This window comes from Pleurodeles waltl, chromosome 7, assembly GCF_031143425.1.
Source record: "Pleurodeles waltl isolate 20211129_DDA chromosome 7, aPleWal1.hap1.20221129, whole genome shotgun sequence".
NCBI classification, from domain to species: domain Eukaryota; kingdom Metazoa; phylum Chordata; class Amphibia; order Caudata; family Salamandridae; genus Pleurodeles; species Pleurodeles waltl.
The window spans coordinates 1,470,401,794-1,470,425,659 of NC_090446.1; the positions used below are offsets into that span (position 1 = coordinate 1,470,401,794).

The 23,866-nt window shown below is 45.8% G+C and overlaps 1 protein-coding gene across 3 annotated transcripts in view; it reads right to left on the minus strand.

Moving 5' to 3' along the window:
- Nucleotides 1-9,637: 9,637 nt before the first annotated feature.
- The window catches only part of MAG (myelin associated glycoprotein), a 331,431-nt gene continuing 317,202 nt past the window's right edge, over nucleotides 9,638-23,866 (minus strand). For all 3 annotated transcript variants that reach the window (XM_069201179.1, XM_069201178.1, XM_069201177.1), the window contains one exon: nucleotides 9,638-10,461. In XM_069201179.1, the coding sequence (XP_069057280.1) occupies nucleotides 10,339-10,461 (123 nt within the window). In that variant the 3' untranslated portion in view covers nucleotides 9,638-10,338. The remainder of the gene's footprint in view (nucleotides 10,462-23,866) is intronic.

Sequence of the window (23,866 nt, forward strand, 5' to 3'; positions counted from 1 at the left end):
CGTGCTGGGAGATGAAGTCAGTGATAGAGTCGCTGAAGAGGGCACGTGGTCCAGGGGGTCTGTAGATGAGAGTTCCTCTGAGGGTGGTCCTGGGGTCGGTGTGGATCTGGAAGTGCAGGTGTTCGGCGTCGAGGGGGGTGTCTTCGGTGTAGGTGGTGACGTTGATGGAGTCCTTGAAGACGATGGCGATTCCTCCTCCTACTTGGTTGGTGCAGTCTCTCCTGGAGATCTTGTAGCCGTCGGGGATGGCTATGGCGATGTCGGGGGCCGAAGTGATGAAGGCGACGTCCGGTGCGGTGGAGTCCAGGAGGTCCCAAAGTTCAATGGCGTGCTTGTGGACGGAGCGTGCGTTGATCAGGATGCATTTGAGGTGGTTGTTGGAGCGTGCGCTGGCGGCCTGGGTGGTTTCGCGGTGGAAGGTGAGTTTGCAGGTGTGGCATGCGAAGGGTCCGTGGGTACGTTTCAAGTTGGCTTGGAAGTAGGCCCGGGGATGAGGGCGTTGAGGGTGATGGGGTTGTAGCGGTGCTGCGGGGTTTGTGAGTGCTGGGGGCCAGGGGTCGTGGCGCTGGGCGTGTTCCAGGCGCAGACAGGTGCAGACGGGCTTGCCTTTGGCACGCTAGCGGCACGGCCGCGCAGCGGCCGCCATAAGAGAGAGGAGGGGGGAAGAGGGGTCAGCTGGGGGGGGCTGGGAGGAGGCAACGAATGGGAGCAGGGGAGGCGGGGCCAAGCAGGAGGTGGTGACGGGAAAGCGGAGGGTGGGGGGGTCAGGTAGAGGGGAGGGGAGAAAAGATAGGGGAGGCGGGGTTAAAGGTAGAGGGGAGGAAGGGAGAGAGATAGGGGAGGGGGGGTTACAGAGGTGGAGGGGAGTAAGGAAGAACAGAGAGAATAGTCAAGAACAGAAGAACAGAAGAGAGAAGAGTCAAGAACAGAAGAACAGAAGAGCCAAGAAGAAGGGTAAAGAAGAAGAGGAGAGAAGAGTCAAGAACAGAAGAACAGAAGAGAGGAGAGCCCAGAAGAATGGTAAAGAAGAAGAGGAGAGAAGAGTCAAGAACAGAAGAACAGAAGAGAGGAGAGCCAAGAAGAAGGGTAAAGAAGAAGAGGAGAGAAGAGTCGAGGAAGAGGAGTCAGGCAGAAGAGGAGAGACCTGAGAAGCAGAGGGGAAAGAAAGAACACAGATGAAGAACACAGATGAAGAAAGAAGAAAGGACACGCCGGTCGGGGTGCAGAGGAGAAAGAAGAACACAGATGAAGAACACAGATGAAGAACACAGAAGAAGGACAAAGAAGAAGAGAGAACACGCAGGACGGGGTGCAGGGAAGAAAGAAGAACACAGATGAAGAACACAGAAGAAGAAAGAAGAGAGAACACGCAGGACGGGGTGCAGGGAAGAAAGAAGAACACAGATGAAGAAAGAAGAAAGGACACGCAGGTCGGGGTGCAGAGGAGAAAGGAGAACACAGGTTAAGAACACAGAGAAGAACACAGAAGAAGACCAAAGATGAAGAAAGAAGCAGGAAGAGAACGCGGTGAGGAAGAGGAGCGGGGCTGAGGAAGAGCAGAACACGCAGCAAGAGGGCTGCAGAAGAGGAGCAGAGAGCGAAGGGAACAAGGACAGCAGAGGTGCGGAGAGAGGTAGGAGGAGAGAGCGGAAGGCAGAAGACAGAGGTACAGGAGAAGAGAGGTGAATAGCGCGGGGCTGGGGGAGGGGCTGGGCGGGGGGAGTACTTACTGTTTTGTAGCAGGTCTTGCTGGGAGGTGTCAGGAGCCTGAGCTGGTGGAGCTGCAGCGGCAGGGGGAGCGACCTACCCTCGGGTCAAGGGTCGATAACTCTGTCGTGCAGCAGCCGCCATAAGAGGGAGGAGGGGGGAGGAGGGGTCAGCTGGGGGCGGGAGGGGGGCGACGAATGGGAGCAGGGGGGGCAGGCCGAGCAGGAGGTGGCAGCGGGAAAGCGGAGGGTGGGGGGGTCAGGTAGAGGGGAGGGGAGAAAAGATAGGGGAGGGGGGGTTAAAGGTGGAGGGGAGTAAGGGAGAGAGATAGGGGAGGGGGGGTTACAGAGGTGGAGGGGAGTAAGGAAGAACAGAGAGAAGAGACAAGAACAGAAGAAAAGAAGAGAAAAGTGTCAAGAACAGAAGAACAGAAGAGCCAAGAAGAAGGGTAAAGAAGAAGAGGAGAGAAGAGTCAAAAACAGAAGAACAGAAGAGAGGAGAGCCAAGAAGAAGGGTAAAGAAGAAGAGGAGAGAAGAGTCAAGAACAGAAGAACAGAAGAGAGGAGAGCCAGGAAGAAGGGTAAAGAAGAAGAGGAGAGAAGAGTCGAGGAAGAGGAGTCAGGCAGAAGAGGAGAGACCTGAGAAGCAGAGGGGAAAGAAAGAACACAGATGAAGAAAGAAGAAAGTACTAACCTAACCTATACTTACTAATCATAACTTATCCATACAGTTTACTAATCTAATCCAAAATGATTTAATACATGTAGTGCCACACAATAAACATTGACTCCTAACCCCCTCAAGAGACATCAGACGACAAGGACAACATTTACTAAAGCTAAACATTGACTAAATGAACCAATTGCCTAAACAAATATATATTTGTTTGTTTTTCTTTTTTTACAATTTAATTTTCAGTTACCCAAAAGCAAAACCCACCCCTCTAAGAGCCCCAAAACAGTAAAAATCCTAAAACCCACTGCCCCTAACTATACCAACTATGTCCTGAAACTAACCAACACTATACTAACTAATCTATGCCTACCTATCAAAAACCCACTATAACTATAAACTATTGAAACTAGGGGAAGGGAATGTACTGGGAAGATAAAATGGTCCAAAGTCAGTGCCTCTTCATCTTTTTCTTGAGGGACTTAGGAATTTTGCAATTCTTATATGTCTGTTCCTCCAATGTGGCCATCCTCAACTTTATCTCTGCCATGTCCTTCCACATTTCTTTTTCAAAATTCTGAGCCGTGATAGCTGGACTTGCCTGGGGACGTGATGGTGTTGGAGTAGGGCCTTTAGATGTTGAGAGGGCGGAACCTGCAGAGCCACCCCTGACCTTCTGTGTTGAGTTTGCACTTTTGTGCGTGCTATTTTCAGCCTGTTTGGCTGATCCTCCCTGAGGAAATGCCCACCACAACACTGATCATTTTTTGACTTTATGCCTCCTTGCCATCCTGCGGTTCACTTTCTCAACAGCACTGATGTGCTTGTTTCGCTCTGCCCTTTTTTCAAAAGCATGGTTCTGGGTATAGAGTCACTGTGGCAGCTAAACCATGAAGGGAATATGTCATCAAAATCTGCGTTGGGCAGAGTTAGAACAAGCATGAAATAGAAAAAGCATCCTCAGATATTCATGTTGTCCACCACAACTCACAAAACAACAGCAAGGCCAAAGTCAATACAATTGCATCCCAAACATCTATAATATATTGTTCATGTTGCAGAGGTAAAGGCTAACCAATGTTGCACACTAGCAGTGCACACGCTTGTAACATCTCCTAATTACCAGGTAAACACTCACAATGCACATCCCATACACCAGTGTTGTGACCATGTTCGGTCACACTCATCATGATGGGTAGATCATGTAGGTCCCTCTGCACACATCTTTTTGCTTTAATCCGTAGACATGTACCACACTCATCAGAAGAAGAGCTGAAACCTCCATGAGGACTCAAACAACTATGGGGCTTCTCAAAAAGCTTCTTGCGTAGCCGGTGCATCACTTTTTTACTAATGATAAGTGTAGCACTGGCAGCACAAGAGGCTTATTGCTAAGCCCTTTGGAGACCTCTTCACATGGTCAATAATGTTAACATGCCCAGAGTTACTTTGTGCTACGTGTGGCATACAGGGCAGTTTCATGTGCTGTGACCAATATGTTGCCAACATCCATACGTCTTGAACCCAGCACCTCTGCCACATATCTTGACTGACATCACTGTGTTGTTGCACATATTTACCTTTTTCAAAAACTCACAAGGCCTTTGCAGCACACATTGCCACCAGTGCATCATTTTGTTGCATTCCACATCCTCAACATGACATCAGAAATACTGTCAATACTCAAGGATAGATAATGTTGTCTTAATTGACACACATGCCATTTTATTATGGCATTGCACACATCATACATCACACACAACCCTTGCTCTACACATGAGGCACACAAGTTAACCCTTACTGTCAGCATCGGGGTCTGCAAATCTTGCAACCTCACCTACGGAGTAGGGGGTAGGTCCAACTGCAAAACATGACATAAAAACATAGATTTGTGATTGTTGAACAAAGAAAAGCATGGGCAACAGTTACATATTTCACATGTTTAGCTGCTTGACCTAGATGACAGGTTAGGGAAAGACCAACTGGCCCCTATAAGTCATGTCAAGTTGACAGACATTGTTAGCCCACACAAACACGTACAGATATGAGCTTGACCCATACGTACATGTCACAAATACAGACGTCACAATTTCCTGGGGACTGTACACTGATAAATGTGAGAAGCATAGCACTTTGATGAAAATATATGTAAAAATGGTGTTCCATCTCTGATGTCCCACTTTTTCGGTGGCCCCCTACCAGCACCTAATGCCGCCATGTGTGTGCTGTATTTGACATACGGTGCACCATGACGCATGTTAGGACAATAGCTGTGTAATCTTTGAAATTATTGTGGTTCTTTGCATGATTTGCACAATACAAGTGAATTGAGGCACATTGTAAACAATGGTAGTGTCCTTTTACCGCCTGCCTCAGGCAGGCATTCAATTAGACGCCTAAAATGGCGCAGTAAAATCTAGTAGATTTCACTGCTCGATTTTTGTGGGCCTACTACCGCTTGAACACACCCCTGCATTACTCATACCTGGGGCGGGCATATTGTAGCTAGGGTTTAAAAAGTGGTACAATGTGTGCATTACGCTACTTTGCACATATGGTGTGGCAATACTTGCCTCCATCTGCCACATTAGCATCAGAAAAAGTGACACTAATGTTACAATAGGAGCCGCTAGGCCCTTCTTACATACAGGTCATTGTTGTGTGACTCTGCACATACATGACTGAAGGAACCCACACATCCATGACTTCCTATACTCATGCATCATGTTTGGCATCACATAAACATGACTATGCAAAATACCACAGTGATCAAGCCCCTGATGGAGATGGAAAGTTGTGCCTGGAAAACATGTGTCCTTGCACCATGGCACATGTTTTCTTTTGTGCACCTCAAAATATAAATGCAATACACAATGTACAAAGACAGAAATGTGCTAATTGTCAGCTTCTCTGTGCATTGCTAACCTTCTCATGATTGCAGGTTGTCAGAGACACACTTCTTGCTATCCTCACTTTTGTCATGACATGGTGAAGTAATCTCTATGGCCTACAGTCATGAAAATGCAAATAAGGATGAGACTGCATTTAAGGGGCACTAACCAACAGTTCCGCCCACCTCACATTCCAGTTGATCCAGGAGGTCCTGTTCCCAGGAGATCAGGTCTGCCTATCGGTGCTTCAGCTGGTGGTCAGTGAGCTGGACAGAGAAGATCCTGGAGCAACACCTTGCCCCAGCTTCTATGCCTCCGTCAGGTAGCCCATGATCAAACAGCCACCCATGGCCACCATGTTTGATAGGTAGTGGCAGACCATCCATATAAACCCTCCCAGTCCATCACCAGTCATCCTCTTGGCCCTTCTCTTCCCTGTCATGTTGCACAAAACCTCCATTGCAGCCTTAAAACCCACTAAAATAAATTACTAATCCTCAACTAACCCCAACTACCCCACCAAACGTATTTACCCCAAAGACAAACACCTGACAATACTAAGACAATAACAGCACAAAATAGATTTTAGGACCAAAACACAGATAGCACACAGCACAGAATACTCCGAATGCACCACTCCTCGTACCAGCACAAGCACCACACAACCTCTACCAAGCACATACTGCAAGATAGTAAATTAAAAATGAACGTAAGTTCACTTTTCCATGTTTGTAGCAAGGAAGTCCTATTACATCTCTTCCTGTGTGTATGCGTCACGTTTTCTGATATGCATCATTTATTTTGACTCATAAAGCCCATACCTGAACTTTTTAAGGATGGCTGACAGGGCATAACGTTTTATTTTAGATGGTTAAAAATGACCGTATGCATCATATTTTTTGACGCATGATGGGCATGCATGATTTTTGAGGGAAGGCTGAAGGCACCCAGAATAACATTTCACAAACAGGTGCAATGCATCTTTATTTTTGAATACTATGGCAAAATAAAAATGCATGTGTATTACACTTTGTGTATGACACCTTTATCCACATACATGTTTCCACATGTGTACAATGTATGAACTGTGAGTGTACATATGTGATGAAACTCATATTGATAGTCTAACACAACGTGTTTCCAGGTTTTCCACTGTTGGTTTTACCACACAGCATATGATAGCTGGCCCATGTGCGAAACATGTGCATTCACATGATATGCTTGACAAATGTTTCGCTAAGGATGGTGGTGACATGGCCTGGTTTATGATCTGATAACCCATAACAATGTAAGTGTAAGTGTTTGACACACTCTGAAGTGTGCTAAGATCCAGACTTCATGATCTAGTGCAACACGTGTAATGTACAGATCCCCATGCATGAAATTCTTGAAGATGGTGTGCTTTCATGTGTCATGGTTAGTATGTACGAGACATGTTGGTGTGTGAAACGTTTTTTTCATATGTGATCAGTAATGCATTCTACAGTGGTGTTTTTAGGGCTATGACAACTACTAATGCTCAATTTCAGCATGAATATTTGTGCACCATTGTAGCAAATCTGCATTCTCATATATGTGTTTACTATGTTCCCTTTTGTGGAAACTTATGTACTGTACTTAAAAGTTTGAAATGTGATCTTTTTTAGACAGACCCCATGACGTATGCAGAATGTTCTCTTTTGTCCATATGCAAATAGACCACACAAAGCCTGGTCCATCTGGGTGGGATGAAATGTTGAGATAATATGGTTGGCACGTACACTTTGACTGAACAATGACTCTCCCTTTTGTTTTGCAAGACTTCCCTTTTAGCACACAATCTGTATGGCAGGCCTACGCTCAGAGAGTGATGGCAGCCTAGTCATCAGTGCTCCAGCAGCACTTTGTACGGCACACATCCCCATTGTTGCTGGTTTTGGCACAAATTAACTATGGACCCATCAGACACAGTTCACTCTACACAGGCAGCAGGCCCCTGACTGTGTCAAGAGTGGATGTAGCCCCCTCGGGGATGAGGGGTGGGTGTTTGCATCCTCAGTTTTATCATCAGCACTGCAATGCATAGTCAACTGCAGACATACAACTGCACAATTGCGGTTCCATGCCCAACTATGTCTTGGTGACTTTTTGGTTGCTGATATCAGGGTGCCCTATTATTTACTAGAGATTCACAGCTAGTTTGTGTTGGACATGTCTCATTATTTGCTATTGTTTGACATGACTATGTATACATATGTGAGATTATTCCTCTGTTGCTTTGTTAGGTCATTGATAGAATGTGTATCCAGCTCAGACCTGCAAACCCAGGTTACAGATGCTGTACATTGTCACTTACTTCTGTAACACTTGCTTATACTGGCCAAGTACACTGTTGCTGTTGTTGGCAATGTGACTAGAATATGTACTGACCTACACAATCTCTGTGAATATGTGCCTGGTGTTACTTGGCAACATTGTTGGTTGTACAGTGTGTATGTGTCAATGTGTGTTCCTTTACACACATTGAAGGCAGATTTTGTGAGGTATGCTTCTAGTTCAATGTTGCTGGCACACTTTCTGATGATTACCCTTAGTACACATCTTTGTGATCCTCACTGTCCCTTCATTCATGTACATCATAGTAAGTCATACTTGTCAACTTTATTGATGACCATAGCTTCTTCTATAGGCTAAGCAATATTTGCTCTAGCTTTGCCAGGGTTTGTAAGATAACACGCCTGACCCCCACACATCACTGAACACAAGCCACGGCACTTGCGTAGTGTCTGAGTCACCTGCACATATTGGATGTCATAGTTAAGTAAGGGAGGCTCTCTACCATATTCCTGGTCCTCAAGCGTGCTTCATTCTAAGCCCTTTCTGCATCAGTTTATGGGTTGCCAAATGGGGTCATGACCCATGGCTGGATGCTGTAGCCTTTGTCTACTGCAATAGAATGTGAGAAACAGTGTCAGACGTGGATATGTGTTTATACGTAAATGCCATGGCACTATTTTGTTTTCGGTGGACTGGTGAATGTGACTTGCATTTGGTATTGTGTATGTTCCTGTTTGAATGCATGGTTGTGTTGGTGTGTGGTAGTGTACTTTACTGTCATGGGTTGTGCCTGAGGTGCCTGGTGATAGCAGAATATTTTCAGGCATGACAATTTACCCTTGCAAAATATGTGTGGTGTTGTCTTTATTTGTCCCTTAGTCCTATTACTTTAGACATGCAGAAGAGTGATGTTGGCTAAATGTGTATCTATTTTGTGTGTTGTGTGCCATGAGGCAGGTGTTGCACCCAGTGTGTTGCATGTGAATCCCACCCCCTTGGATGTGGTAAACCTCCCTTGCACAAAGAGTTGTTGTAGCAAATTGCTGGCTAGCATGCATATTTGTATGAAGTGAATATGCACAGTGTGGCACAGATGTATGGGATGTAGTGCAACATATGCAACAAATCTACAGTCACATGTGGGACAGGACAGAGCATGAGTTGCTTTTCTGCACTGCCCTGCATCACCAGTCCAGCATATCAAAATGCCATGGCTCCTTGATATTGTGTGATTCTAACCTCTACCTGTGCGCTGGCAGTAGTCCAGCTGCCACAGTCCACTGTAGACACCCTTGTATCATGGTAGGGACATGTGGAATATATGGGTATGATTGTTGCTGTGATGTGAGGTGCCCATTCCTACACATGATCTATCAATGATGGTGATGTCCTATTTCAATGTGTGCTGCAATATGCACAACACATGGCAAAAGTAAACACTATGAGTATCAGGTATTTTTGGTAATATGTAAATGGTGATGCCACCACTAGGCTAATATTAATTGTTGGTGCAGCCTCAGCTTTCTACATCATGGTAAATGTGGAGCAGTGCCAATATGCAAGTTGTTTGACGGTGGCATGGCCAATGCAATACACATTGCTTATCTATTTCATGCTAAGTGTTATGTGCGATGGATCTATATCTTCAATACAACATGTGGATACATGTATCGGCTTGACACCAGCTTTTGAATGCAGAGGGGGCATTGCTCTAACAAAGCATCATCAAAAGTATCAGTGAGGTGGAGCTAGGAACTTGTACATGTGGCCATATGTGAGGGTGATGTGCACTGATTGCCTCCTTCTGTTACTGAGCTGGGATATCTGGAGATAAATCACTAACTCAGAGGAGTATCAGGCTAAATAAATTTACTTTACATGTTGTAAGCACATAGAAATAGGTGTTTGGGTCTGTACTGAGTTCATCATGACAGGATCTCATGTTTGGTGCCATATACATGGACTGTCAGATATGCTCACACAATGCAACAATATTTTACAGCAGTATGAAATACACAATGTAATGGAGCAATGAGAAGAAACAAAACAACCATATTCAACCCAAATCTTTTTATTAACTTTGACCATAATAGCTAGAGCATGATTTGCACTAAACACAATTAAATATATACCTAAAATAGGGCTCAAACCACCTCATATTAAAGCATTTATTACCAAGTTGAAATCACATAAGGTGTAGCTTTCAGTATGAGTTCTGTTGAAAAGCTGTTTGAACAGTCAGAACCTCTGTAACAGTACCAGGAACATGTATTCATCTGTTGGAGGGTATACTTTGTTGTGCCCACCAGAAAACAGTGTTTCTGGTTAGAATGCACAACATAGAAATGTGGTGCCATATTGCTTTTCTGATATCCAACTTCAGTGGTTGCTTTTCTAGGACTACAATGGTTCACAAGGGCATCAGTATCCGCACTTATAACAGGACTAAATACTCTGGAGAGCCTCAGTTCATTGCTATATTTGTCCTGGGAGTTTCAGGGGTACAGGCGTGGAGCATTAGGGTGAGGATGGGAACTGCAATAATGGCTCTTCAGGTGAGAACTGCAATTACGATTCTTTCAATGACTGATCTGATTGAAATTGGGGACACTCATGTTGCCCTGGGGTTTATAATTGAATAATAAAATGAAATTATAGAATAACATATTTCAAAATAATATGCGTGAGAGGAGAACACAGGTTTCAGTCACATCAGCACTTCCCAAAACAGCCACTGAGTCAACATTGAGAGTTATTCATCTGGGCTTGTTTCTTCACATGTATTTTCCTGTAGAATTTCTTCATATTCGGATGCAGCCTGGGCGCCGTCAAGGGCGGCATAGGTGTTGTCCATATTTTCAAAAAGATTCTGTCCCTGTAAAATAAAACATGCCTTACCTTCATTAACTTTGCTTTTAATGACAATCTCAGACTTTACTCGACATCTAGTGCGTATCTAAACTCAAAACGATTAGAAGAATTGCTTTAATTTACCCTGTCAGCAAATGTGCCAAATGGCCAGATTCACTATTTCAAGGCAAATATTGACAAAAACAATAGGTCAGTATTTCTAAGGATAGACGGAGTATTTTGTACAGATTGTTGTACTTCGGACAATGTATGGATAAGTTGCGTGACATTTATTTGTATTGGTGTGCTTTTTATGCTTATTACATGCATTTCTGTAGTAATATGTATATGAATACTTGAATGTTGTATAGGGGGACTATCAGTGTTATTAGCAAAAGGACAATGTTAGTCAGGGTAATCAAACATAAGACCATGGACTTTGTTCATGTGTCAGATGTTGGGCATAATATTGCCATGGAAACTGGGTATTCAAACCAGTGGTGTGGAAATGAACATGTACCCTACAAAGTTGTGAAACTTCAACCTTCATAAGCATGGGCAAAGGTGCATTTGATTTCATATAAGGAAAATTCTAGTATCACCTGTTTGGAAGAAGTGCTGTCTTCTGGCTGAAATCAGCTTGACCACCTCAATACTGCATCATGTTTTTAGGTCGCGCCTAGACAGTTCTTGCACTGTCGCTCAGCAACCTGTTGTGTATGCTTTGTGGGGTTGAAGTCTACCCATTGCTTGTCATTTGTCTATGTCAGTCTCCTTTAAAAATACTTTCTTGCTAATGGGCAATCCCTCCTCTTTTCCATCCTTTCTGACTTTCGTTTAGAGCCAGGAAGCAGAGACCAGTTTCTATCTCTTCATGCTATGAAACTTTATCTGTTTCTTGGAGGGAGTATTTTATTGTTCGTTCCCTGTTCATTTACATTTCGGGTGTGCATTTCCAATTCAGTGCAGCACCTGGTTCATGGCCGCTGACCTTCATTTTAACTGTGCATTTCCCTCAAGTGTTTGTATATTTTGGGCTTGATTAGCACAGCACCTGCTTCATGGATCCTGCAAGCCTTTTGTTTTTTTAATTATTTGTTTCCAGCTTGTGTCTTTGGTTGCATACCTTTGGCTCTGCTTGCTTTTCACTTCATCTCCAGGCAGCCCCCCATTTCCCGCCTGTTGCTGCTTATTTTCAGTGTTGACTGGATCCGATTAAAAAAATGCCTCCCGCATGGACCATTTTTTGGCTTTATAGTCTTTAAGAACGTTGGAGTGTGCGGGCGACTCTGAAATTATACAGTTTGTCAAGAACATACTTTTTTTTTCAACTCTTTTTATTAAACATTCTGGGGTGTCACTGGTACAATCGATCACAAATTGATCAGTTCTGGACATACATGTATATGCTTCTCATACGTACAGACAATATTATGCAGTATACACAGGTGGTTGTTGTGGCTTGTGTTGATAGATTGTGTCATTACTATAACATTCCTTAGAATTATACTCATATTGCATAGGTGGTGTCCAGCCAGAGCCCGCTCTGGTTGAGGATTATGTAAGTGTGATTGTATAAATATGTGCTCCCTTCTGTCCTCACACCTAGGTTATACACCAGAGCTCTGTTGTGTAGCACACGATTTCAAGGGATAAGAATGTGTCAGACGGGACTTGCCCTGTGTTTAGGCTGGCCCCTGCCATGTTCATGACGGCCTGACTGGCCACCCCATTTGCTCCCAGCGGAGCGCCAGACTAGATCTGCGTTCAGGCCTCTCCAGGGTATAGTTAGTCTATGGGTGGGGAGGAGTCTGTCATTTGTCCAGTGCAGCGTGTTATGTACCCTATTTAAGGTGGGTGTATGTCATTTTTGGCCTCCAAAGTGACAATGAAGACGCACCCATGTGTCAGAACCGCCCTGTGCTAGTCCACGGCGCTGGAGCAGACGCAGTGTAGATGCCTCTGCCTGCGTGCTTTGTATCAAATCGCGCAGCCAGTTACAGTAGGCCGGTGTGTGTGGGGCCTTCCAATGGGTCGCTATTAAGCGCTTGAAGAGCTTGAAAGCCAAGTCAGTGAATCTGTGTATTTGCTTATCCTTCCTGCTGCGGCAGCGTAGACCAAGCAAACATGATTCCGGTGTCGTTGATAGTGTACGGTTTGTGACCTCAGCTACGGTGTCTGTGACTCATTGCCATGCCACAGCCAGCGGGGAACAGTTCCATACCATGTGGTAAAAATCTGCTGCCGGCTGTGCGCACCTAGGGCATGTCGGGTCTGAGCCCGGGAACATACGTTTGATGAGGGCCGGTGATAAATAGGAGTGATGTATGTAATTAAACTGGGTGTATCCAAGTCTGGTATTTCGGGAAATTCTTTTGATATTGGAGAGCGCTGCCATCCAGGCGCTTCGAGATAAGGGAGCGGGAAGCACCTTGTCCCATCTGGCTTTGCGCGTGACTTTTTGGGACAGACCCGATCTAACAACAACAGGTACACTCTAGAGACTGCACCTCTTGTGTTTCAGAATGATAAAATCGATGTGAGCAATGGAGAATTTGAATGGCTCAGCATTGCCTCGTTCCCATGTGGTTCCCAGCAGAAGTTTGATCGCGCAGTAGGTAATGAAGGCTTGAATCCCTGCCGCAGTAGAGTCTGCATATAGCTCCCCTGAATTTGTTAGGCCCACTTCATGCCACGGGGATGTGCTGTGTTGTCTTATTAGTGTTTGTGCCTTGGGTAACTTAGTCCATGGTAGAATGGGGGAGTATGGCATTGGGTCTCCCCTATTGTGGACATATCTCTGCCAGCACGTCTTTGCAGCCACCAGCAAGATGGAGCTCCTCGTTAGTTGATTTGACCCGTCCAGCAGCCATGTAAGCACTGGAAGCGGTGCCAGCGTCATTATCATTGCCGTGCGCTCCGTCAAAGAGGTTTCACCCAGCCACAAGGCTGGCCATTGCAGTTGGGCTGCAGTGTAATACAATTCAAAATTGGGCATACCCAGACCTCCCTTTAACTGTGGGTACTGTGTTATGGATAGCGCCACTTTACGTCTGTCCTTACCCCGTAGTAAATCAGTCATGATGGAGTGCAAGGTCTTACAAAAAGAGTGGGGAAGAACTATCGGGAGTGCCATAAAATGATATAGAAGTCTCGGAAGGATGAGCATTTTTACAATAGCTATCCTCCCCATTGGAGATAAGGGGAGGTCCACAGCATGATAAATCTGTATGCCCAAATACTTAAAAGAGGTGTGGCTCCATGGTAGCTGGTAATGTGGAAGGTCCGAGCGAAGCTCCGGAGTCACTGGAGATAGGGGAAAAATACAGGATTTTGACCAATTGACTCGTAAGCCAGATTTGGTCGCAAAGGCGTCTAGTATTTCCATTACTCCTTCCATGGAATCAGCATTATCGCGTAAATATACCAGGGCGTCATCTGCGTATAATGAGATGATATGGTATATGTTCACCTCCGGGACACCCCACATATGCACACGTGCATGCAGCCGGGCAGCCAGTGGTTCCATGGCGATCGCAAAAGGAAGGGGAGACAGCGGGCATTCCTGTCTGGTACCCCTGCATTTCGGAAAAGACTCAAAGATAACGTGCCCCGTTTTCATGTGTGCCGTGGGCCTTGCATACAGTGTCTTAATCCACTGCACATAGCCAGCCCCGAAACCCATCACCAAAGTAGCAATAAGAAAATCCCAACCCAGTGTATCAAATGCTGTTTCTATATCTAGGGATAGGGCCACTGCGCGAGCAGGGGGAATATCTCTGTCACCATGTATTATACGGATTAGTCTCCTGATGTTGAGGAAGGTATTTCTGCCTGGTATAAACCCTGACTGATTCTCATGGATCAGATGCTGCATACACGGGAGGAGTCTATTGGCTAAGATTTTCCCCAACAATTTACAATCAGTGTTGAGTAAAGAGAGGGGGCGATATGAACGAACATCCAGAGGGTCGAGGCCAGGCTTGGGGAGCACAACTATAAGTGCCTCATTCATTGAGTCGGGCAATTCCGCTCTATTATATGCTTCATTAAACACCCGCATCAGCAGTGGCAGAAGATAGGTAGCTTGAGATGTCAGATACTCTATTGGTAGGCCGTCTGACCCTGGAGCCTTAGCGCAGGCAATCTGTGACAGTGCCAGACAAATTTACTCCATGGTGATCAGGCCATCCAATGCATCAGCCTGCTCAGGCTGTAAACGTTTTTGCGTGGAGGATATCAAGAAGTCGGCCATTTGTGTTATAGATGGAGGGGGTATGGGCGAGTATAGGGAGCGATAGTACCTGTAAAAGGCCCCATTAATGTCTACTTGTGTGTTTACCATCTGCCCACTGTCCAGCCTGATTGCGCCTATGGGGGAAGGCTGGGAGGGTTGTCGAACTAGCCAGGCCAGTAGTCGACCCGCTCTATCTCCCTCTGCATATTTACACATCATATAGGCCCATATTTATACTTTTTGACGCAAAACTGCGCTAACGCAGTTTTGCGCCAAAAAAATTAGCGCCGGCTAACGCCATTCTGAAGCACCATGCGGGCGCAGTATTTATTGAATGGCGTTAGCCGGCGTTAGCCGACCGGCGCTGCCTGGTGTGTGTGAAAAAAAAACGACGTACACCAGGCAGTGCCGGCGTAGGGAAAAATGGCGTTTGGGCGTCTAAAAATGGGGCAAGTCAGGCTGAGGCAAAAAAATCGTCTTAACCCGATTTGCGCAATTTTTTTACGACGCCCATCCCCCATTGAAATGACTCCTGTCTTAGCAAAGACAGGAGTCATGCCCCCTTGCCCAATGGCCATGCCCAGGGGACTTCTGTCCCCTGGGCATGGTCATTGGGCATAGTGGCATGTAGGGGGGCACAAATCAGGCCCCCCTATGCCACAATTTTTTTTTTTTTTAAATACTTACCTGGACTTACCTTAATGTCCCTGGGGTGGGTCCCTCCATCCTTGGGTGTCCTCCTGGGGTGGGCAAGGGTGGCAGAGGGTGTCCCTGGGGGCAGTGGAGGGCACCTCTGGGCTCATTCTGAGCCCACAGGTCCCTTAACGCCTGCCCTGACCCAGGCGCTAAAATCCGGCGCAAATGCGGGTTTTTTAGACCCGCCCACTCCCGGGCGTCATTTTTGCCCGGGAGTATAAATCCGACGCAATAGCATCGGAGTCATTTTTTAAGACGGGAACGCCTACCTTGCATATCATTAACGCAAGGAAGGTGTTCACGCAAAAAAATTACGCTAATTCCAGGAACTTTGGCGCTAGACGCGTCTAACGCCAAAGTATAAATATGGAGTTAGTTTTGCGTCGAATTTGCGTCGAAAAAAGCAACGCAAATTCGGCGCAAACGGAGTATAAATATGCCCCATAATGCCTGTAATCATGTCTACGTAGTCTAGAGTCTACTTCTCTACAGCTCACCCTTAGCGACTGTAACCCCACAGTGGCCATACTGCTGTTCCCTACAGCAGTCTCTGCTGTACGTAGCTGGTACTCCAGGGCCGAGATTTCTCTTGTCAACACCTGCCTCACCCCCACTGATGCAGCCATGCAGTGGCCACGTACCACCACCTTATGGGCATTCTATTGCACGGCTAGAAGCCGTACCGTTTTTTGTGGAGAAGTGAGTAAACATTGTGTTAGTTCAGCACAGAAGGGAGGGTCTGACAGAGCCTCTACCTGTAAGCGCCATGTGGGGATACGCGTGTGTGGCATCCCCCACCCCAGTGTCACATGCAAAGGACTATGGTCTGACACTGTACGGGCTAAGTAGTCCACTGTATGGAGTTTGGGAATCAATGTAGATCGTGGATGGGGGAATAAAAGGAGTATTCACTCTGTTCTGGGTGTCACATGCGCCAAACATCCCATAGCCCGTTGGACAACCTCCATGCAGTGAGTTTGCATGAGACACAACTGCTTGGGGCAGTCGGGAGTGGCGGGACGGATCTGACCATGTGGGCATCCATGACACAGTTAAAGTCCCCCCCCGATTCAGTCTATTGTTGGATCCCGGAGCAGGCCTGTTGACAGTGTGTGTAGAAAATCGAGCTGATTAAAGTTGGGGGCATAGAGCGCTATTAGTGCCAATGTTATGCCATCCAGATTACCCTCTAGGAAAGATCGGTGTCTGTTCTTTTTTATGCTAAGCTAGTCAAACTATTTTAATACACGCTGAAAATGCATTTTTGTTTTCCAGTGTTCCGTGATCCAGCAGAACAAATGCTACAGGCCTTACTGCACGTTTCTCTTCTAAGTGACCTCTAGAATCGGTAAATAATATTATTTATTTCTCTATTTGTGGGAAAACTTGGCTGATTGCAGAAGCCCCCTAAATTTGTGCCCCTATTTCTTACTCATACTGGTGTTTTTCTGACTCTTGTGGTGCCCTGGGCACTGCTAAACAGTCTCGGAGCCTGTGTTCTGATTCAAATGGAGATGAAAATTAGGCTAATTAATATTGACTGTACATACCTACTTATAAGTCCCTAGTAAATGGTAGAGCATGTAGGTTTAGGGACCAGAGCATAGCTAGTGCACCCATAGGTATACTGCAGTGGTCCTCAGAGTCATTCTAAAGGCAGACCTGCCTTGCTGGCTGCTTTTAAGTTAAAGTTAATCCCAAATTTGGCTTTGGAATTAAAAGTACTTCTAAAGTCCTAAAATACCTTATTTTACATGCAGGTCACCCCTAAGGTTTGCCCCAAGTGCCTCTAGGGTTGGGTGTAGTGTAACTATAAGCAGGGACTTTATAAAAGATGTGTTATAAGTCCTGGTGAGGGAAAAATAGTCAAATTATTTGTTCCCGATTGTAGTGAATGGGCTCCATACCCTAACATGGAGAGACTTTATTTTAAAATATTAACATCTTATTTTCCATTGTAAGGAGCTAGATATTGAAAGTTTAATATCAAATTAAAAGTTATAATAAATTCAACAACTTGCCACTGTTGAATTTAATATAACTTGTACTCTTGCTAAAAGTTTCCAACTTCAGCCCTCTAGTCCACTCTGATTGGTCAGCCTCTGGCCTGGGCTGAAACAAAGGAAGCATCTGGTGGGAGGAGATCTGCCTTAGCAGATGGTAGAACAGATGGGGGGAGAGCAGCCAAACTGGACTTCAAAGGAGGGAAGGACATTTGGGACAGGAACTGACCCTCCCTCATTTCCTGCAGCCAAAGACAACCAGGTGCCCCTGATTAAATTAGGAGAGGGCTAGAGAGGGGTGTGTTAAGGGAAACTTAGCCACACCAGTGGGTGGACTCAGCCAGATCTAAATTTTTGCCATTTTGTTTTTTGGAGGAATGCTGCTCCCTGGAATTGACTTTTGCCACACCTCCCTGGAAGTGTTTACTCTAAAGGGTGGTGGCCTGCACGTAATTGGACAGGAGCATCCACTGCTTGCCACTGCAGGATCAAGGATAAAATTGGCAGAGCTGCCCTACACTTCAGATCCCTACTGGAATAAGACAAAAAGAAAAATGACTGCCCTGATGGACCTCTGACCTACACCTGGACACTGAACTCAGAATCACTGCATCTGTTGCACACTTTAGGCTTCACCAAGAAAAGGACTTTGCCCTACTTCTACAACTTCAAGAAAGGACTCCCTGTAAGCTACAGGTAGCAAGGACCCGACCAGAGTTTCCTGCATGAATTCCTGCAAGAATATCCCAGCTAACCACTGGCCAGTGGTGATTTTAGGATTTGAACCAGGTGCATTCTGGCAGTTGGAGTCCTAACCTCCAAAGAGCAACTCTGGAACCTTGGGGCAAGTTGTGGATACCTAAACAACCTTAAAAGTATTTCTGAAAGAAGATCCAGAAGTTTGGAGAAACTTTAGAAAAAAGCTCCATAAGTGGATTGACCTGGCGACGTGAGTCAAGCCGCCCAACGTCACCCGTGACCCAGCCTGACTTGCAGGTACGTCCTGCTAAAAAGCTCCGGAGCCCCAAACTTCAAGGATTTGACCGGGGCACGTGCAAAGGCAATTCAATGACGTTGCATCGAAATTGGCTTGCTGTAGGGGGTCGTCCATGGTCAGGGGAAAAAAATCTCGAAAAAAGTTTCTAAGTCCGAAGGTATAAGTTTGACAGAGGCTTCCTATGCAGTGTATTTACTGAGGCTTCCATTGAGTTCGGCTTCAACTTTCGTCTTGGTTCTGGGGGAAGATTTCCATACCAAAAAAGTTTCTAAGTCGGAATGTAGGAAACTGGACTGAAGCCTCCAGCAACGTGTTTCCAAAGAGGGCTCCGGTGGGGACGGCCTCAACTTGTGTCATGACCCCTCAAACCTGCCAGTCTGTAATGGTGAAGCATCTAAGAAAAGCAATAAGGATGCAAGCAAAAAGGTATTCACAGTGGAGACAGCAACGTTCTAGCTGGAAGAAGGTTTTCCATGCTGTATTGCTTTTGTTACAAAGAAAAGGCCAAAGCGAGGGATCCAAGATGGCCGACGAGAATCCAGAAAGTTAGGTTGCAGTAAAAGTGTTGCATTCAGTTTAGTTGCTAGGTTACGCGCACGCTGCTTGGAAGCTTTGCACTTCAACTGTAGTCTGACAGGAATCCAGATGTGTGGAGAGAGCGCACTTTTGAGGTAAACGTTTTTGTGAGGAAAACTAGATGTCGCATGCGTTTTTACAGATAATGAGTTAACTGCAGATAATAATTCATGACAAATAAGCATTTACAGATACAGGAAGTTTTGACAGCTCTAAAGATCTTATGGAAGGAACAAACTATTAATGAACAAGCATTTACAGATACAGGAGGTTTTGACAGTTCTAAAGATCTTACGGAAGGAACAAACTATTAATGAATAAGCATTTACAGATACAGGAAGTTTTTGACAGCTCTAAAGAGTTTACGACAGGAACGGACTATTGACGAATAAGCGTTTACAGATTTAGCATTTAAAAGACAGTCAAGAGGAACTCGATACCTCACCTAATTTAACCATAAATGACTACATAAATATATATATCAACCCAAAAGAATAATTAAGAATATGTAGAGAAACGTATTCAGAACGGAAAATTCTGTCACATAAGTAAAGAAGCAGACAACTCTTCGTGTTTATTTGATAACTATTCCACGAAGTTCATTGTCATATCCATAATACTCAAATACACCAACAGAGAGAAGCAAGACCTCAGGGATCACAGGGTGAGTCAGAATAACATTGAATGTCAGAGAGAATAAAAGGTTAATTATTAAGAAAGTATAGTAACTGATAATAGTGTGTCCCTAGTGATTGTGAATTTGATTTTTGCAGGTGGCGTTATCCAGTCATATAAGACATGAGGTGTATAGGAGGCTGGCCCGGCTTATGGTGGGTACCTGATGGAACTTACACCTTGTGCCAGGACGAGTTATCCCTTATTCGTAGATTAGTAGTGTTCTAGCAGCTTAGGCTGATAGAGGTAGCTATAGCAGAGCAGCTTAGGCTGAACTAGGAGGCATGCAAAGCTCTGATTACACCACTTATGTCCTATACGTACTATATCATAAGAAAGACAATACCCAGAGTGACTAAAAATAAAGGTACTTTATTTTAGTGACAATGTGCCAAAAATATCTCAGAGGATATACTCCCTTAGTAGGCAAGTAAAATACAAAAAATATACACACAAACCAAAATCAGGTAAGTAAACAGTTAGAACAATTGTGCAAACACTGTAGAATATATTAGGATACAATAGGCCTAGAGGCAACACAAACCATATACTATGAAAGTGGAATGTGAACCACAAATGGACCCCTAGGCTAGTGTAGTGTGTAGACGGTTGCTGGGAGTGTAAGAAAACACTAAGGGTGTCCAAGATACCCCACCCCAAGACCCAGGAAAGTAGGAGAGAAGTACTACTATTTCCCCAGAAACACACTAAAGTCGTGATAGAGGATTTTGCAAAGACCACAAAAGACTGCAAAGCACTGGAGATGGATTCCTGGACCTAAGGACCTGCAAAGGAAGGGGACCAAGTCCCCGAGTCGCGATAGTGTCCAGGGGGTCAGGAGCCCACTAAACCCCAGATGAAGGTGCAAAATGGCTGCCTCTGGATGGAAGAAGCTGAAGATTCTGCAACAACGAAAGTGCTAGGAACTTCTCCTTTGTGCAGAAGATGTCCCACGGAGTGCTGAAGGATGCAGAGTTGTTTTTTTGGCAAAAGACCACAAACAAAACTTGCTAGCTGCAGGAGTCACAGTTGAAGAATAAGGGTGCTGCCCGGGCCCAGGAAGGACCAGGATGTCGCCACTTGGGAGAGGAGACAGAGGGGGGCATCAGCAATGTAGAGAGCCCATGCACGAGAAGGTGGCACCCACAGAAGTACTTGAACAAGGGTTCAAGAAGTCTGAACACGACGGTCGTCTCTACATTGCAAAAGAGGGTCCCACCCTGCTTCCAGTGCAGGGTGAAGGCAGACAGCCCTCAGAGCATGCACCACTAGGAAACAGTCGAGAAAGCCGGCAGGATTAGGCGCTAAAATGTTGCTGGTCGTCATCTTGCTACTTTGTTGCAGTTTTGCAGGCGTCCTGGAGCAGTCAGCGGTCGATCCTTGGCAGAAGTTGAAGAGAGAAGTGCAGAGGAACTCTGGTGAGCTCTTGCATTCGTTATCTGAGGAGACACCCACAGGAGAGACCCGAAATAGCCCTCAGAGGAGTATTGGGTACCTAACCAGGTAAGAACCTATCAGGAGGTGTCTCTGATGTCACCTGCTGGCACTGGCCACTCAGAGGTCTGTATTGTGCCCTCTCACCTCTGCATTCAAGATGGCAGAGGTCTGGGACACACTGGAGGAGCTCTGGGCACCACCCCTGGGGTGGTGATGGACAGGGGAGTGGTCACTCCCCTTTCCTTTGTCCAGTTTTGTGCCAGAGCAGGGGCTGGGGATCCCTGAACTGGTGTAGACTGGTTTATGCAAGGAGGGCACCATCTGTGCCCTTCAAAGCATTTCCAGAGGCCAGGAGAGGCTACTCCTCTCAGGCCCTTAACACCTATTTCCAAAAAGGGAGGGTGTAACACCCTCTCCCAGAGGAAATCCTTTGTTCTGCCTTCCTGGGACTGGGCTGCCCAGGCCCCAGGGGGGCAGAAACCTGTCTGAGTATTGGCAGTAGCAGTAGCTGCAGAGAAAACCCCAGAGGGCTAATTGGGCAGTACCTGGGGTTGGCTGGAGCCCCGGGGATGCATGGGATTGGCACCCAAATACCAAATTTGGCTTGGGGGTACAATTCTAAGATCTTAGACATGTTACATGGCCATGTTCAGAGTTACCCTTGTGAAGCTCCACATAGGTATTGACCTATATGTAGTTCACGCGTGTAATGGTGTCCCCGCACTCACAAAGTCCGGGGAAATTGCCCTGGCTAGTGCCAGGGTGCCCTCACACTTTCTAACTTTTCACCTAACCTTCACAAGGTGAGGGTTAGACATATAGGTGACTTATAAGCTACTTAGGTGCAGTGTAAAATGGCTGTGAAATAACGTGGACGTTATTTCTCTCAGCCTGCAGTGGCAGTCCTGTGTAAGAATTGTCTGAGATCCCTATGGGTAGCAAAAGAAATTCAGCAGCCCATAGGGATCTCCTGGAACCCTAATACCCTGGGTACCTAGTTACCATATACTAGGGAATTATAAGGGTGTTCCAGTGTGCCAATCAGAATTGGTGTAAATGGTCACTAGCCTGCAGTGACAATTTCAAAAGCAGAGAGAACATAAACACTGAGGTTCTGGTTAGCAGAGCCTCAGTGATACAGTTAGGCACCACACAGGGAACACATATAGGCCACAAACTATGAGCACTGGGGTCCTGGCTAGCATGGTCCCAGTGACACAGATCAAACTCACTGACAAATAGGGTTTCCACTATGAGCACTGGGGTCCTGGCTAGCAGGATCCCAGTGACAAATATCAAACATACTGACAACATAGGGTTTCCACTATGAGCACTGGGACCTGGCTAGCAGGATCCCAGTGAGACAGTAAAAACACCCTGACATATACTCACAAACAGGCCAAAAGTGGGGGTAACAAGGCTAGAAAGAGGCTACCTTCCTACACAGTGTGGCACTTAAAATTGGTAAAAATGGTCACTAGCCTATAGTGGCACTTTTAAAGGCAGAGAGAGCATAAGCACTGAGGTTCTGGTCAGCAGAGCCTCAATGACACAGTTAGTCAGTACACAGGTACACACATTCAGGCCACAGACTATGAGCACTGTGGTCCTGGCTAACAGGATCCCAGTGAGACAGGAAACAACTAACTTACATACATGTAAAAATGGGGGTAACATACCAGGCAAGATGGTACTTTCCTACACAACCCCCCTCCCAAACGAGGGACAATAAGGCGAACCTTGCCCAGATGAGTCTTCATTATCTAAGTGGAAATATCTGGAGAGTCCATCTGCATTGGAGTGGGTACTCCCAGGTCTATGTTCCACTGTGTGGTCCATTCCCTGTAGGGATATAAACCACCTCAACAATTTAGGGTTTTCACCTTTCATTTGTTTAAGCCATAATAGAGGTTTGTGGTCTGACTGAACCATAAAGTGAGTACCAAACAGGTATGGTTTCAACTTTTTCAGGGCCCAGACCACAGCAAAGGCCTCCCTTTCTATGGCAGACCAACGCTTTTCTCTAGGGGTCAACCTCCTGCTGATAAAAGCAACAGTTTGATCCTGGCCCTCAGTGTTAAGCTGTGATAGAACTGCCCCTACCCCTGATTCAGAAGCATCAGTCTGGACTATGAATTTCTTGGAGTAACAAGGGCTTTGCAGAGCACATGGCCTGTTTAAGCTCATCAAAAACCTTTTGACAGCTAGCTGTCCATAATACCTTTTTAGCCATCTTTTTGGATCTGAGGTCATCAAGTGGGGCAGCAATGGTGCCATTGTTCTTACTGAACCTTCTATAGTACCCAGTGAGGCCTAAGAAGGCTCTCACATGGGTTTGAGTTGTAGGGGGAGCCCATCCCATAATGGTTTGGATCTTCCCCTGCAGTGGTGCAATCTGTTCCCCACATACCAGGTAGCCCAGATAAACCACTTTCCCCTGCCCTATCTGGCACTTTGAAGCCATGATTGTGAAGCCTTCCTTTTGCAGGGCCTCCAAAACGTTCCACAGGTGGAGCAGGTCATCATCCCAGGTGGAGCTAAAGACAGCTATATCATCTAGGTATGCTGCACTAAAGGCTTCCCATCCCTGGAGAACTGTATTCATCAACCTCTGAAAAGTGACAGGTGCAGTTTTCAATCCAAAGGGCATAACAGTGAACTGATAGTGCCCTCCAATGGTTGAAAATGCTGTTTTGGGTTTAGCATCTTCTGCCAACTTAATCTGCCAATGCCCTGCAGTTAAATCAAAAGTGCTTAGATACTTGGCAGAAGCCAGTGTATCTATCAGCTCATCTGCCCTGGGTATAGG